The 16,650-nt window shown below is 57.7% G+C and overlaps 1 protein-coding gene across 1 annotated transcript; it reads left to right on the top strand.

Annotated features, from left to right (window-relative positions):
- The first annotated feature begins 118 nt into the window (after positions 1 to 118).
- Positions 119 to 16,539, top strand: RNF115 (ring finger protein 115). The gene is made up of 9 exons (XM_054050925.1): positions 119 to 255; positions 5,215 to 5,273; positions 6,048 to 6,099; positions 8,677 to 8,888; positions 10,455 to 10,526; positions 11,678 to 11,750; positions 13,992 to 14,085; positions 15,160 to 15,275; positions 15,392 to 16,539. Exons 1-9 carry the CDS (start codon positions 169 to 171, stop codon positions 15,521 to 15,523), a joined length of 897 nt encoding a protein of 298 aa, XP_053906900.1. The 5' UTR covers positions 119 to 168; the 3' UTR covers positions 15,524 to 16,539.
- The last annotated feature ends 111 nt before the right edge of the window (positions 16,540 to 16,650 follow it).

Here is a 16,650-nt window from a genome sequence, read left to right as displayed (position 1 = left end):
CCTCGGGCCTAGGTGACGCTCTACCCGCACCACTCTCTGCCTCTGGCGCGGAGCAGCAGAGCAGTACCGGAAGTGCGAGGCTACGAGAGAGGGGCGGTTCCGGTTGCTGCTCTGCCCAGCGCGGGCTCTCTCGCTGTTCCGCAGGAGGACTGACGGCAGGCATAGAAGATGGCGGAGGCCTCGGCGGCGGCCGCCGTGCCTCAACACCGCTTCTTCTGCCACAGCTGCAAAGGGGAGATCAGCCCGAAGCTGCCGGTGAGCGCCGGGGCCGGGGGGCAGCCGGGGGGGCTCTCAGCGCCGCGGACCCCCCGTGGGAGCCGCCCCCTCCCTCCCCTTCCCCCCCCCCGCTGCCTTGGAGGGGGAGGGAACCTGGGCAGGGTCCGGCGTGGGAGGGGTTAACCCCCCCCATAAAGCCCTGGGGATAAAGGGGACCCCCTCCCCTCGCACCCCATTGTTTTGTGGGCAAAGGGGGACCCCCAAAACCCACAGATGGGGGAGACCCCCTATCCCACTTCTTCTCCTTCCATCTCGTCTCTCCCTTTGTGGGCAGAGGGTCCCCCCCATCCTATTGCCTCTCTTTGAGGGAAGGGGGTGACCCCCCAAACCCCTACACACAGGGGTGATCCCCCCCCATCCCATTCCCTTCCTTTGTGGGCAGGGGGTCCCCTGAAACCCCCCAGGCAAGGGTGACCCCCCCCATTCCACCCTTTCTTGTTCCATCCCGTCTCCTCTCTTGGAGGGAAGGGGCTGACACCCCCCCTTTCTCTCCCTTTGGGGGCAGGGGTTCCCCCAAACCCCACAGATGGGGTGACCCCGTCCCATTCCATCCCCTCCCATCCCTTTGAGGGAAGGGTGTCCCCCTCCCCTGTCCCCTCCAATCCCATCCCCTCCCTTTCTGATCCCCCAAAACGCTGTTAACAGGGGTGCCCCCCATCCTTTCCTTTTGTGGGAAAGGGGTGACCCCCCCCCAAACCCCACGGACAGGGTTGACCCCCTCTTCACTCCCCATTCCTTTGTGGGGGTCCCTGTCAACAGGGATGACCCCCCCATACACCCCATTCCCTCCCTTTGTGGGCAAGGGGTCCCCCCAAAGCCCCCCCACAGGGTTGAACCCCCCTTCAGCCTCCATTCCTTTATGGGCAGGGGGGTCCCCTCAAACCCCGCTGAACCCCGTGGGCGCTAAGTGCCCCCCAAAAGCCCGAGGACACCTTAACCCTCACCCCAACATCCCTGTTTGTCCCCTGATGTCTTTCTGGGTGGAGGTCTGTGTCCACCTCCCCACTTTTGCCCCCCAAAACTGTGCCCGGGGTGGGGGGGGGGGTTTGGCATCGCTGCCGTCGCTCTGGGATGTAGGGGGGCGTTGAACCCCAACAGAGCCGGATGGAGACCCTCGAAATCCAGGGAACCCCGAGGGCTGTGAAGGGAGGTGACGAATCGGAGGTGACAAATCCCAACTCGAGGTGGGGTTGGGGTCACCTCGAGGTGTCCCCCCCTTTCCCGCTTTCAGGGATTCAAGGATGGAGTTTGGGCTGCGTTTGCTGAGGTTTGGGGAGAAGGGACAGGGCCTGACTTGGTGGGCTGCGGAACGGTTTGGGGGAGGCAGAGAAGAGCGGAGCAGCTCCCTGCATCCCTGTCCACCCGAGGATGATGGAAGGACGTTCTCGGCAGCCGATATCCGCAGGCTGCTCCGCAGCCAGGGCCGATTCCGTTGCCGTCCTCGCTCTGCTGCAGCCAGGGACGCAGCTCCTGCCGGCACCGGCGTCTGCAGGCAGGGAATTTCAGCTCTGTTAATCCCAAAAGGTCATTCCTGAGCTCCCTGGGGATATCTGCATCCAGATCCATCCCAACTCTTCATCCCAGGAGCTGGTAGCTTCACCTTCGGGTGCTTCGCCTCACGGATTTTTGCTCCGTTCTCTTTTTTACCCCGTTCCCATCTGGTTTTCAAGGAAGCACTGACCAAAACCAACTCAAACCTCGTCCTTCCCAGGACTCCAGCTTTCCCGCGGCCTCAATCCTCTCTCGTGTTTAACCTGGGAGCAGAGCCCTCTCCTCCTTTCCATCCCTTTCCCGGGATGTGCCGGGAGCCTCTTCCCTCGCTTCTAAATCAGGAGCAAAGTCCTTTCTGCTTTGCGTGGGCAGGAAAGAGGTCGCTGAATCCTCTCCCTGCAGGATGCTCTCCCGGTTCTCCCGGCGTCTCTCGCTCCAGTTTCTATTTCAGGAGTTCCCAGAAACCCAACTCAGTGCCGAGGCCTCGCTGGAGGCTGTTGTGCCTCTCCCGACCGGCTCTGCGCTTTTTCCCCCCTCCGGAGACACCTGGATTCCACTTGGGATGAGCGTTGTGGAGCTGAACGTGGGGTCTGGGGATGGAGGATTATTACATCCTTGGATGTTCAATCTCCTCTTTGGAGCCATGGCTTTTCTCCGGTTGTCCGTGTCCTGCCCCGGGGTTGGGACGCGCACGGACGGGTGACGCCGTTTGTCCCCAAACCTGTTCCTTCACTCCATCTCTTTGAAGGAAAACGCAGCCGGAGCTTCCTCACGCCCTTCCCGAGCCAGGAGAGACTTTGCCAACCCTTACTCAGCACCAGGACGTGCCCTGAGGAGCGAGGATGGGGCTCTGCTATCCCTGGGGATGATCGGGGACGTCACTCCGACCCCCATCCGTGCGGATGGGATGCGGTCACGGGGCTGCTCTCCCCACGCTTCCACCGGGATAACCTTGGGAGCTGCTTTGGCTGCTTCCCTCACTTCCCGTGGCTGTCACAGGAGGCCGGTAACTCTCCGTGCCTCAGTTTCCCTCCATCAGAACAACCGCTGTCTTCATCAGGAGGATCTGTGACACCCAACGGGATAAAGTGGGAGAATCCAAACGGGTTTATTGGGAATTCCCTGCGCCCTCTTTGTCTCCCGCTCCTGACGGGCGACTTCTCTCCCTGTCTTTGCTGAAACAAAGCAAACGCTGAGCGCGCGGCGTTGGGGGGGGGTTTAGCTCTTTTTCCCAGAGTAACAGCAGCCGTGTGTTTTCCAAAGAGCTCCGGAATCGGTGGGTGATGGGTGGAAAAATCAACCCGTCCAAGGCTTTTGGCTTTGGATCCGTGAATCGAAAGGTCGGGAAGAGGAATGGGTGCCGCTCGTTGTGCGTCGGAGCGAATCGCGGGGGTAAATGCCACGAGAGAGAGAGCAGATGCAGCACAGATCCCGCTCCGAATTCAAAATACAGGGAAAAAGGAGCTGTTTGGGAAAGGCTTTGGATACACGGAGTCCGCCAGGCGTTTCCTCTTCGGAATTGCTGGGTCTCGGCTGCAAATCAGGAGCAACGAACGCTTGGAATTGCTTAGAAGTAACGAACGTGAAGCGAATCCATGACCTTTGCGAGGCCTCTGAGGTGTCTGGAGGGCTCGTGTGCCCTTCCCAGGGAAGCGGAGAGCCAGGAGGAAGCTGATCCGGAGCTGACAGGGAATGGGAAGCTGATCCGGAGCGGAGCTGACAGGGAAGGGGGAGCCAAAGTGGGTGAACACAGAGCTGCTTCGGCGAAGATGTTGTGTTACTGGGCTGGGAGGTGATAACGCCGGCTCTGATAACGCCGTGCCAGGAATGCCATCGGAGCTCGGCAGGGCGTTGGGAGCAACCGGAGCGCCGCTGGCTTGAGTGTCCTGGCATTTTTTTTTCCCTTCTTCTGTGTCATACTCCGGGGATAGGAAGCAGGATCAGATACCTCAGGCTCACAGGACGCTGGCAGGGTGGGAAGCGTAAGTAGAGGAAGTCGGACTCTCATCCAGAGGGTTTGGGCAGAGACCCCACAAATCCCAGGCTGGAAAATCCTGCCCAAAGAGTGGATTTGGGGAGCAGAGGGGTCATGGGTGGCTCTAGAAGGGTCCAGAGGGCCCAAAGGGGGTCCTGTGGGTCTCTAAAGGGGTCTTGCCAGTCCTAGAGAGGTCCTGGAAGGCCTTAAAAAGATCCCATGGGAGCTCTAGAGGGGTCCAGAGGGTCCTGGAAAGCCTTAAAGGTATCCCATGAGGCTCTAGAGGGATCCTGGGGGTCCTAGAGGAGACCTGGAAGTCCTTAAAGAGGTTCCAGGGGGCTCTAGAGGGGCCCAGGGGGCCTTAGAGGGGTCCTGGAAGGCCTTAGAGGGATCCTGCAGGTCCAAGAGTGGTCCTAGAAGGCCCTAAAGGGGTCCCAGGGAGCTCTCGAGGGGTCCTGGGGGGTCCTAGAAGGCTTCTAAGGGGCTCTAGAGAGGTGCTGGGGGTCCCTACAGTGGTCCTGAGTGCCCTTGATGGGTACTGGGGTCTTCTAGATAGGTCCGGGAACCTTTAGAAGGGTCCTGGGGGTCTCTGGAGGGATCCTGGGAGTCTCTAGAGGGGTCCTGGGCATCCTGAAAGGGTCGTGGGGGGCTCTGGAGGGGTCCAGAGGGTCCTAGAGGGATCCTGGAAGACCTTAAACAGGTCCGAGGCGGCTCTCAAAGGGTCTGGGGAGTCCTAGAGGAGTCATGGGTGGCTCTAGAGGGGTCCAGAGGGTCCTAGAGGGGTTCTGGGGGTCCAAGAGGGCTCCTAGAAGGACCCTAAATGGGCCCCAGGGGCTCTAGAGGGGTTCTGGGGGTCCTAGAGGGGTCCTGGAAGGCATTATAGGGTCCCAGGGGGCTCTAGAGGGGTCCTGGAAGGCGTTATAGGGCCCCAGGGGGCTCTAGAGGGGTTCTGGGGGTCCCAGAGGGGTCCTGGAAGGCGTTATAGGGTCTCAGGGGGCTCTCGAGGGGTTCTGGGGGTCCCAGAGGGGTCCTGGAAGGTGTTATAGGGTCTCAGGGGGCTCTCGAGGGATTCTGGGGGTCCCAGAGGGGTCCTGGAAGGCGTTATAGGGCCCCAGGGGGCTCTCGAGGGGTCCTGAACGTCTCGTTTCCCAAATCCTGTGATCCAGACAGGCGTGAGGATCTTGGCGGGTTGGGCTTTTCCGTTTCCTTTCCCTCAGTCCGCCGCCACCCTCACGCCATCTCGATACGGGGTGGGGGGGGGGGTTATCACTGGAGGTCCATAAAATCCACCGGAACCACCGGCCTTTGGAATCCTGGTAATGAAACCAAAACTTCTGATTCCTCGAGTGCCTTCGAAGGGCGGTGGAGGAGCTCAGGAACTCAGGATGGGACTCTGCCGCGTCACTGAGCTTTGTCTTTTTCCTACCATCCCAGGCTTGGTGCCTAAAACAAATCTCCCTTTTTCTTCCCAGGAATACACTTGCCCGAGATGTGAATCCGGCTTTATCGAAGAAGTCACGGATGATTCCAGGTAAGGCACACATGGAGGAGGCGTTTGGTTCCTCGGGGACTGCGGAATGCCTGGTGCGAAGCCTCTGGAAACAAGATAAGGAGGATAAAATAAGGAATGCAAATGTCCTACGGGAAAGCTGGGAAGGGGTTTCTGATCAGGAACAGGATGAGAGGGAATGGTTTTGAGCTGAAAGAGGAGAGATTGAGATCTTAGGGAGAAAAATCTTCATTTTGAGGGTTTTGCCAAGGTTGCCATCCCTGGAGGGGTTCAAGGCCAGGTTGGATGGAGCTCGGAGCCCCTGATCCGGTGGGAGACGTCCCTGCTCGTGGCAAGGGTGGCACCGGATGGGCTGTGAGGTCCCTTCCACCCCAAACCATCCCATGATTCTGTGAAAAGCTTCTACGTGAGGGTGGATTTGGATTTAATCCTGGATGAGACTGAAAACACAAGCGGCTGTCGGTGCGTTTAAAAGACAAATAGACGATGGCGTTCCGGGATGGTTCGATAGTGGACGGGGATGGTTGGACTCAATGCTCTCAAAAATCTTTTCCAACCAAGCAATTCTATGATCAGGAGGTTCTTCCAGCCTGGAACGCAGTTTTATTCCACACTGAGGTCATGCGTGGCCCATCCGCACGGCTTTTAACGTCCGTAGTCGTGTTCTGTGCTGGGCAATCGCTCTGCTGTGTTCCCGCAGGGCTCCTCTTGCTCATCCTGTGACGGGGACACCTCTTCCCAAAGGGAGCTGCTTTGGGAGGGGTGAGCGACTCTCACTCCCTTCTTTTTCCGCAGTTTCCTGGATGGCAGCAGCGCAGACGACAGCCAGTCCACGCAGTTCACGGAGGTGAGTTTCCCTGCCTTCCTTTTTGGTTTTTAAACCGGCTGTGACGCCGTTTCCAGCCTCGGCTCCAGGTGTGAAGGTCCCTTCGCTTCCTGCCTTGTGAAAAGGACAAAATGGATCTTCCGAAGAACTTTCTGTCGCTCGGCAGAGTTTGAGGAGACACCGAGGACGAGACCTGCCAGAGGTTTCCTCGCTGGGCTGGGCAGGAAAGGGCAGGGCGCTGGGATGTCTGGCAGGGATGCTCAGCCAGGGTCCTGCAGGGCCCTTTCTCTCCCTGCTCGGTGTTGCTCTGGCGTTATCCAGGCACGCAGCTGGCTAAAAAGTCCAAATCGATAACCAAATCCCTAATTCCGTTGTAATTCAAAGCAGGAGGTGTTGAGCACTGAGGGCTGGAAGCATCTTTATTTACCCCATTACCTAAAGAGTCGGATACGTGCCGACAGCCTGAGCCGAGCTCTGGGAATAAGCGCTCCAGACTCTTTGCCCGGGGCACGTGGCTGCACAGCGGCTCCTCTTCCTGACCCCAGCGTGGCTTTCAGCTCTGCTCCTCAGAGCTCGGTTTCCCTTCAGGCTGAGCTGTGTTAAAACAGATGGGAATAGCATCTCGTCTGCCAGCGAGCCTTGCTCTGAGACCACGTTATCCATTTCCCTGGTTATCCAGGAGTTTTACTGTTTCCCTGGTCCTGCTGGGGTTGCTCCCTGGTGTCTTGAGCTGCAGCTTCTACGTGGGGTTATCCCGGCAAGGTTTCGGGTCTGTGGTGCTGCCGAGCCCTCCTCGCGTGCCGCGGTGAAGCCTCGTGGCTCCGCGTGGGAAGCAGGAGCTGAAATTCCTTTTCAGCTTCGTGTTTTGGATCTGGATCCTTCCTGTTTGCTCCTGCGGGCTCTGGTTTGCCTTTCCTCCCCTTCTTTTCAGCCAGATCCGTTTGTCTCCCAAACAAAACCGTTGCCTTTATATTCCTGTTCCCCACCATCCAGGAAACGCCCGTGTTTCAGCAGGATCAAATCGTCCCCGCTCGTAGCTCCCGTCTTGGTTTACGGAGAGCTTTGGGATGTGTAAATTGAAACGGCTTTTAGGATTAATAATAAATGAAAGTCTCCCCTGGCTGCAGGCAGAGCTCTGTCGGGATCGTAACCAGAAGGAGAACAAGCAAAACTCTGTCTATGGGGCATTAATTCAGGGAACGGGTCATAAACTTGGCTTCTCCCGTTCCTCCGATGCCGGATTGAGCCGGGCAGAGCCCTGGAAAGAGAGCTGATTGGGTGGGAGATGGAAACGGAGCTGCTTTGATCGTGTCGCAGCGCACGGCGAGGCTCTCGAAGAGAACAGCCCTCCTGTTTGGCTCAGTAGCATTTAATTCCGCAGGGAATCCAAGGGCGCCACTCCTTCGAATATCCCGTTTGCAGCGCGGAGTGCGTCCGGCGGGAGCGGCAGCTCGGTCCCGCCTGGCACACAGCGGGGTTTAGTGGCCAAAACTCCTGGATTTGTTGTGGCCTTGGAATTTATTGTTCCTAAACGGCCATGGTGAATCCCCAGTGCCCTCCTCAGCTGTTCCTTTAATCCATGGAATTGCAGAAGGAATGAAACCAGATGGGTTTGGCAGGCGAGGGTGGCCGAGAGGGCTTGGCTCGGAGCTGTGGATCAGGATGGGGCTGCCTTGTGCCGGGATCCTGGCTGTTTTCCTACCCCTTTTGGTGGCTCTGCTGGTGCGGAGCTCTGCAGAGCGTCCATCCTTATCTCCTCTCAAATTTGAGGAGCTCTGCAGAGCGTCCATCCTTTTCTCTCCTCGAATTTGAAGAGCTCTGCAGAGCGTCCATCCTTTCCTCTCCTCAAATTTGAGGAGCTCTGCAGAATGTCCATCCTTTTCTCTCCTCAAATTTGCGGAGCTCTGCAGAGCGTCCATCCTTTTCTCTCCTCGAATTTGAGGAGCTCTGCAGAGCGTCCATCCTTTTCTCTCCTCAAATTTGAGGAGCTCCGCAGAGCGTCCATCCTTTTCTCTCCTCAAATGTGAGCTCTGCAGAGCGTCCATCCTTTTCTCTCCTCAAATGTGAGAAGCTCTGCAGAGCGTCCATCCTTATCTCTCCTCAAATTTGAAGAGCTCTGCAGAGCGTCCATCCTTTTCTCTCCTCAAATTTGAGGAGCTCTGCAGAGCGTCCATCCTTTTCTCTCCTCAAATTTGCGGAGCTCTGCAGAGCGTCCATCCTTCTCTCTCCTCGAATTTGAGGAGCTCTGCAGAGCGTCCATCCTTTTCCCTCCTCAAATTCCAACCCTCGGAGAGAGAACCCAACCCTCGTAGTGCCTCAGGGTGGCTTAACAAGATCTGCGTTGTTTTTTGATCTGTGCGGAGCAGAGCCGTCGTGTTGGCCTTCCTGGGGGTGGAACATCAGATTCATTTGGGCTATAATTAAGTGTGTTTGCCAGACTTTTTTTTTTCCCCCAGGAACCATGGTAACCGCATGAATTTGCTCACTTGCTTCCGTCGAGGTGGACTTCTCTGCCTCTGTGCAGGCATGGGAGTCACCGGGATTTGTGACGGAGCCGTGTGTGGTTTTTCTCTCCCCTTTTCTCTGCTCCCTGCCCAGCTTTGGGACCATTTGGACCACACAATGTTCTTTCCCGACTTCCGACCCTTCCTGAGTAGCAACTCACTGGATCAAGACAGCAGGGACAACGAGAGGGGCCACCAAGCCCACGCTGACCTCTGGGGACCCAGCCGACCCCCGCGATTGCCCATGACCCGGCGGTACAGATCCCGGGGCAGCTCGCGCCCCGACAGGTCTCCCGCTATCGAAGGGTGAGTGCCTCGATGCCCTGGAAGTGTCTCCATCCCATATGGAGCTTTGCGTTCCGTTCTGGAGTCCTCAGCGCAGGAAGGACACGGAGCTGTTGGAGCGGGTCCAGAGGAGGCCACGGAGATGATGCGAGGGCTGGAGAACCTCCCGTACGAGGACAGGCTGAGATTGTTCAACCTGGAGAAGGCTCCAAGGAGACCTTAGAGCAGTTTCCAGTGCTGAAAGAGGCTCCAGAAAAGCTGGGAAGTGGCTCTGGATCGGGGACTGCAGGGATAGAATGAGGGGAATGGTTTTGAGCTGCAAGAGGGGAGATTGAGATGAGATCCTGGGGAGAAACGTTTTGCTCTGAGGGTGAGAAGGCCCTGGAACAGGTTTTAGAGTGGTCCTGTGGGGCTCTAGAAGGGTCCTGCGGGTCTTAGAGGGGTCCTGGAAGGCCTTAAAAGAGTTCCAGTGCACTCTACAGGGGTTCTGCAGGTCCAGGAGTGGTCCTAGAAGGCCCTAAAGGGGTCCCAGGGAGCTCTCAGGGGGTCCTGGGGGTCCTAGAAGGCTTCTAAGGGGCTCTAGCGGGGTGCTGGGGGTCCCTACAGTGGTCCTGAGTGCCCTTGATGGGTACTGGGGTCCTCTAGATAGGTCCAGGAACCTTTAGAAGGGTCCTGGGGGTCTCTGGAGGGGTCCAGAGGGTCCTGGAGGGATCCTGGAGGACCTTAAACAGGTCCAAGGTGGCTCTCAAAGCGTCCTGGGAGTCCTAGAGGAGTCATGGGTGGCTCTAGAGGGGTCCAGAGGGTCCTAGAGGGGTCTTGTGGGTCTCAAAAGGGGTCCTGCAGGTCCAAGAGGGGTTCCAGAAGGCCCTAAATGAGTCCCAGGGGGCTCTATAAGTGTCCTGGGGGTCCTAAAGTGGTTCTGGAAGGCCTTAAAGTGGTCCCAGGGGCTCTAGAGAGGTCCAGGTTGCCCAGAGCAGTGGTGGCTGCCCCATCCCTGGAGGGGTTCCAGGCCAGGTTGGATGGGGTTTGGAGCCCCTGATCCAGTGGGAGGTGTCCCTGTCCATGGCAGGGGTGGGACTGGATGGGCTTTGAGCTCCCTTCCAACCCAACGCATTCTGTGTTTCTATATCAGTGATAAATACGGGATTTGGGGTTTGAAACCTGTCAGAACGGGGGTCCTGGCACCTGCAGCGGGTGACCTCCAGACCTGGAAACCCCAGGTTTTCCCATCAGCCGCTCGGCCCTTCCTCCTCCCTGGCTCTAATTGAAGCTGCCTGGTGGGAAAGGTGGGTTCTGCCAACCCTGACCGCAAGGAAGCGAGTCAGTGCCTGGGAAGCTCAGTCATTTCCTCTCGCAGCCCTCCCACACGCGGGTGAATTCGTATCCCTTCTCCTCGTCTCCCTTCTCCCTCCGCGCTGTGCCTCTGCCTAAGGGCTCATCCTTCCAGATGGGGATTTACCCAGGCCTGACTCTCGCAGCAGTGTTGCTGCCATCAGGCAGAGCATGATTTCACCTTTTGCTGCCCGTTTTTGCCTTGTATTTCTTTGCTCAGTTTGGTTCTTTCTCTGATTTCCCCCCCCGCTTTAGGATCATCCAGCAGATCTTTGCGGAGTTTTTTACAAACTCGGAGATTCCTGGCTCCCTGCACCCTTTTTCCTGGTGAGTATCATGTGAGGCTTTGGTCACTCATGTCCAGATCTGCCCTGGTGCCCAGGAGCTCCGTTTTGGTGGAGGAGAAGCTCCACATCAACGAACAAAGTGTCCTCACAGCCCAGAACCCAAATTGCACTCAGGGCTGCATCCCGAGCTGTGGGACCAGCAGGGAGGGACGGATTCTGCCCCTCTGCTCCGCTCTGGGAGACCCACCTGGAGGCTGTGTCCAGCTCTGGAGTCCTCAGCACAGGGAGGACATGGAGCTGTTGGTCCAGAGGAGGCCACGGAGATGATCCAAGGGCTGAGAGCACCTCCTGTACGAGGCCAGGCTGGAGAGTTGGGGGTGTTCAGTGTGGAGAAGGCTCTGGGGAAACCTTAGAGCAGCTTCCAGTGCTGAAAGGGGCTCCAGGAGAGCTGGGGAGGGGCTCTGGATCAGGGGGTGCAGGGAGAGGATGAGCGGAACGGTTTTGAGCTGCAATAGGGGAGATTGAGATGAAATCTTGGGGAGAAATGTTTTGCTGTGAGGATGGGGACGTCCTGGCCCAGGTTGCCCAGAGCAGTGGTGGTGCCCCATCCCTGGAGGGGTTCCAGGCCAGGTTGGATGGGATTTGGAGCCCCTGATCCAGCGGGAGATGTCCCTGCCCATGACAGGGGTGGCACTGGATGGGCTTTGAGGTCCTTTCCAACCCAAATCATCTCATATCTCCATGATTCTCACTTGACATCAACCAGAACTCTGAAATCCCATCCTTGGAGGGGTTCAAGGCCAGGTTGGATGGGGTTTGGAGCCCCTGATCCAGCGGGAGGTGTCCCTGCCCATAGCATGGGGCGCAACTGGATGGGTTTTGAGATCCCTTCTAATCCAAATCATCTCATATCTCCATGATTCTCACTTGACATCAACCAGAACCCTGAAATCCCATCCCTGGAGGGGTTCCAGGCCAGGTTGGATGGAGCTTGGAGCCCCTGATCCAGCGGGAGGTGTCCCTGCCTGTGGCAGGGGTGGGACTGGATGGGCTTTGAGGTCCCTTCCGACCCAAACCATTCCAGGATTCTATGATTTTCCCGCTATGGCCCCTCTGGGAGGATCTCATGAACCTCAAGGTTGGTTTGGGGTGAATAAAAGAGCTTCCTTGACTCTCTGCTCCCCTTCGCAGGAGCGGGATGCTGCACTCGAATCCCGGGGACTACGCTTGGGGACAGAGTGGCCTGGATGCCATTGTCACCCAGGTAAGAGCCATGCCTGTTCCCACATGGAACAAGGCCCTGGGCTTTGATCCGTGCTCCTCTCCGGTCATTCCCGCTGCTGGACACAATGAGTGGGTTTGGATAAGGATTAGGAACTTTCTGTCTGCTTGTGCCCTGCTCCTCACCGGGTGTAAGAGCAGGACTGGGACCTTATTCCCGTGGGAATAGAGGATCTTAGTCACCTCTCCGGTATCTCACGTGTGGTGCGATTCTCGCAGGTGCCTCTCAGTTGAGCTCCACAGAAGCCAAAGCTTAAAATCTCCGGTGTCAGCGCCGGATCTCTCACCAAATTCAGCAACTTGCAGCCCTGAGCCATTTCCGCTGTTGTTTGTGGAGGGATGAGCCGACTCCGCGCCCGCTCCCTGGCAGCGTCGTCTGCCTCCCTCGAGACTCGGCCTCCATCCACACACAACCTCTTCCAGGGTGTTGGCATCGCCGGGGTGGAAAGAGCAGACGGATGCTTTACCGAGAGCTAATTTGGCTGCTTGGTGTCGTGCCGACACCTTCCGAAAGCGCCTGGCAGAGCCATCTGCTGCCGTTTGGAGGAGCCCCCCGGCTCCCCGGGCTGCGTCACACGGGGAGTGAGTCTCGCCCGCCTTACTCACCGCTTCCCAAAATGACCGTGCAGCCCACACGGCCGCTGCGAGACAGCGCCTTCCTCCTCCCGCCCTGCAGCCAGCAGAGCAGAGCAGAGCGATCCCCGCGAGCGCCGTGCCATGGGTTGGTGTCACCGCTCGGATTCGGGCCGGATTCCTGCTCCGCTCGGCTCCCCGCTGGGGCGGGAGCAGCAGCTCTGCTCATCCCATCCCTCCCCGCAGCATCCTTCTCTCTGAATTGGAGAGAGACGGATTCGATGGGTGGACGGTGCGGTGGATGAGAAACCGGTGGGATGGTCGTATTCAAAGAGTAGTGGTCAATGGCTCAAAGTCCAGATGGAGATCCGTGACCAGTGGTGTCCCTCAGGGTCCGTACTGGGACCAGTGCTGTTCAATACCTTCATCAATGATATGAACAGCGAGATCGAGGGCACCCTCAGCGAGTTTGCAGATGACACCGAGCTGAGTGGGGCAGTTGCCACACCAGAAGGACGGGATGTCATCCAGAAGGACCTGGACAGGCTGGAGAAGTGGGGCTGGAGAACCTCAGGAGGTTCAACCAGGCCAAGGGCAAGGTCCTACCCCTGGGTCGGGGCAGTCCCCGGATTCAGTACACGATGGGGATGATGGGATGGAGAGCAGCCCCGAGGAGAAGGACTTGGGGTGCTGGTCGAGGAGAAGCTCGACAGGAGCCGCAACGTGCGCTCCCAGCCCAGAAACCAACCGTGTCCTGCGCTGCATCAAGAGAAGCGCGGCCAGCAGGGAGGGAGGGGATTCTGCCCCTCTGCTCCTCTCTGGGGAGACCTCAGCGGGAGGATTGGGGACAGTTCTGGAATCCTCAACAGAAGAAGGGGATGTAGCTGTTGGAACGGGTCCAGAGGAGGCTCCGAGGATGCTGCGAGGGCTGGAGCACCTCCCGTCCGAGGACAGGCTGAGAGAGTTGGGGTTGTTCAGCCTGGAGAAGAGAAGGCTCTGAGGAGACCTCAGAGTGACCTTCCAGTACCTGAAGGGGCTCCAGGAGAGCTGTGGAGGGGCTGTTCATAAAGGCTGTGGGGATGGGACGAGGGGGAACGGGGATAAACTGGAGAGGGGCAGGTTTAGACTGGAGACATAAGGTGGAATTTCTTCACCATGAGTGTGGAACAGGGTGCCCAGAGCAGTGGTGGCTGTTCCATCCCTGGAGGGGTTCCAGGCCAGGTTGGATGGGGCTTTGGAGCTCCTGATCCAGTGGGAGGTGTCCCTGCCCATGGCAGTGGGGTTGGAACTACACAATCTTTAAGATCCTTTCCAACAGTTATGTTTCTATGGTTTCATGATTGGAAGCAGGAAGGTGAGGTTGGAACACCACAACCGTCGCTGCAGAGCAGGGGCGGTCACTTGTGCGCCGCGTATCTCAGCCACCACGGAACGGCCTGAGCTCGCTCCCGGGGTTGGGAATGTTGCTGGTGAGGCAGCCAAGAGAGAAGCCACAAGTTTGGTCCCCTCAGGGGCTTTGGGAACCAATTGGAACCATCCCCAGGGAATGGCCTGTGCTGAGCCTCTTGGTTATGGGATGGAGCGCTCTCCGTGTCCCGTGTGGCAAAGCCACGTCCCCGCTCTTGAGCACAGCGTGTTTTCTTCTCCACAGCTCTTGGGGCAGTTGGAGAACACGGGACCCCCTCCAGCCGACAAGGAGAAGATCTCCTCGCTCCCGACAGTGACAGTAACTCAGGAACAAGTCGGTAAGTGAAATCCATCGCCGGTCTCTCCGTCTGTGTCCCGTGTCCCTCATCTCCTGAGGCTTTGAGGTGCACATCCCGAGCTCCCCGCTCCCTCTGCTGAGGATCAGCCTCTTTGCCGTGTCTCGGCGTTCCCCGGCTGCGGTGGGAGAGTGGAAGGCAGAGCCGCTCCATCCTCCTGACTGTCTGTCTGGACTCTGGAACGCTCGTGTTTGCTGGCTTGGGACACCCAGAGTTTTGCTGCTGCCGCAGTCTCTGGAACTCGCAGATCTCCGTGGATTCAGGCCATCATCACCGACCTTTCTCCTGCAGAGCCCATGCTGCCGTTTTGGCCTCTCCACCCCTGATCGCTTTGCCTTTTGCTGTTGTTTGGTCTCGCTGGAGCCGGCCTTGGCCTATTCCTTTCTCCCCTTCCAAACTGGCTCACGGCAGCGCCGGCAGATGAGGCTCCAGGCGTATTCCTGCTTCTGGGAACATCGCGTGGACCTTGGAGGTCCTCACAGTGTCGCTGGGCTTCTCATAACCTTTATGGTTTTGCAATCAGCTCATCCTGGGGCTTTTTCTGCCTGGATTTGGCCCTGAAGGATCCCATTCCCTCTAAGCCGCTCTTCTTACTGGAAGCTCAAATGCTCTTAAATTGGTTGATTAGAAAAGCCGTTTCCACAACAGATATTTGTGCCCTTTTATACCTCTGTCTCCTCTTCTTGTCTGGGAAGCATCTGAATTTCCATGTCGTAATGCTCGGTCTCGCCTGTTTGGATTGACGGAGCTCGGCGGCCGCCGAAGCTCGACCTCCTCGCTGCCCCTGGCCTTGTGCCGAAGGAGGCGAGAAGCAGTTTTTCCCGTCTCCCACAGCCTTCTCCGGCTTCATATCGCCGCTCATAATCCCGGGGAAGAAGTTTGGGCAGGAAAATACCTGCAGTTTGGTTTGGTTTGTTAATTCTATGCAGAAAGCGTAGGGAATTCTTTGCTGGGGAGCGCTCTCTCGGCCCCGCTGGGTTCTTTGTGGCTCCTGAAGGCCACAGATTGTATTCCCGGAGAGGCTCCTCACCCTCCTCGTTCTTCCGTCTCTTCCAGATACGGGTTTGGAGTGTCCCGTGTGCAAAGAGGAATACACAGTCGCCGAGCAGGTCCGGCAATTACCGTGCAACCACTTCTTCCACAGCAACTGCATCGTGCCCTGGTTGGAGCTGGTAAGAATCCGCGCCGTTGCGGCTCGGGGCCGTCCCGGCTCCCAGCCAAGCCCCTCGTCGGCACCTCCAAACCATCCCAGCGGCTTTTCCCTGCAGCTCCTGCTTTTTCCTTACAGCACGACACGTGTCCCGTCTGCAGGAAGAGCTTAAAAGGGGAAGATTCCACTCGGCAAACGCCAAACCCAGAGCCAGCGGCGAGTAACAGCTTCGGCAGCGACAGCCACTTACACGACCGATGGACTTTCTGACAGCCGTCGGCTCCGGCCGGCGTCGCTGCTGCTGTACGTGATGTTCTAGTCGGAACGGGAGCAAGGAGTAGCAGGGAATGTGGGGCAGGGGAGGGGGAATCACTGCACCGAGCGCTGTCTTCTTCCTGAAACTAAACCGGCATCTCCGAGCGAATCGTGTCTCCGTCGGAATCGCCTCTTTAGTTCTAAATTGGGAATGATTTTTAGACTCGTGGGACTCCCGACGTGGCCGCTTCGTGGGGGACGGAAGCGCCCGGGGAGGTTCGGGAGAACCCACCTGTGTCCCCAGGGCTCCGTGGGGCCTCATTCCCGGTGGGAAATGAGGGGATGGAAAGGAGAAGAGCTTTAACTTCTCCCCTCTGACCCCTTTCCCTGCCCCGTGATCCAGGTTTGTGGGATCAAATCCAGGAGGATTTTTTCCAACCCCTTTCTTCCCTTCAATCCCAGTGAGGGCGGCTTTGAGATAGCAGAGACAGAGGTGATGATGGAGGCGTTCGGGGGCTCCGGAGCTCTTCCCGAGGGGCGGAGGAGCCCCGCGCCGGGAGCAGGAGTGCACCGAGCGGGATTTTCTGTCCTTGGCATGGACTCTTCGGTGGGTTTTTCCCCTCCGGGTGCCGGCGTCCCCACACCCATCCCTTCCCCGCGCGTCGTTTAGGCCCCGTAGCTGCCTCGTACCACGTGGACCACATTAAAGGAATCCCTTAGGAAAACAGCCCGAACTCCGTAGCCATTTTAACGGCCCATCCTTCCATTTAACCCTCCCTTTAGTCCGATAACGTTAAGAAAAATCTATTTTTGCGGATTATTGTTTGGTTTATGGTTTTTTTGGGGGTTTTTTTCCGTAATGTTTCACCCATCTCCAACTTTGGGTTTATTGTCCAAGGAGCGGAGGAGTTTTTTCCCACAAAACCATCCCGTTGGGAATGCCGAAGCCCCAACGTATCGCCGCTTCCTCGCTGTCCGCAGTGTACTACGTACACTCGATTTCTGTGCGTGTTTGGTTTGCTATTTCGTCAAATAAAGGCCTTTCTAAAGAAGAGGAGATGTGGAAAAAGGATTTTTGGGGTTGGAAAAGGGGGTGAAGGAGCTCAGGGAGCTGTTGGGACGCCAACGGCGATGGAAGGGAC

This window comes from Cuculus canorus, chromosome 28 (assembly GCF_017976375.1).
Source record: "Cuculus canorus isolate bCucCan1 chromosome 28, bCucCan1.pri, whole genome shotgun sequence".
Lineage (NCBI taxonomy): Eukaryota > Metazoa > Chordata > Aves > Cuculiformes > Cuculidae > Cuculus > Cuculus canorus.
The sequence above is the reverse complement of the archived record's forward strand: the minus strand, read 5'-3'. Positions and strand labels throughout refer to the sequence as shown.

Coding starts and splice junctions, on each gene's coding strand:
- RNF115 (XM_054050925.1), top strand. CDS start 169: ATGGCGGAGGCCTCGGCGGCGGCCGCCGTGCCTCAACACCGCTTCTTC. Junction 8,889..10,454: donor AGGTCTCCCGCTATCGAAGG/GTGAGTGCCTCG, acceptor CCCCCGCTTTAG/GATCATCCAGCAGATCTTTG. Junction 10,527..11,677: donor TCCCTGCACCCTTTTTCCTG/GTGAGTATCATG, acceptor TCCCCTTCGCAG/GAGCGGGATGCTGCACTCGA.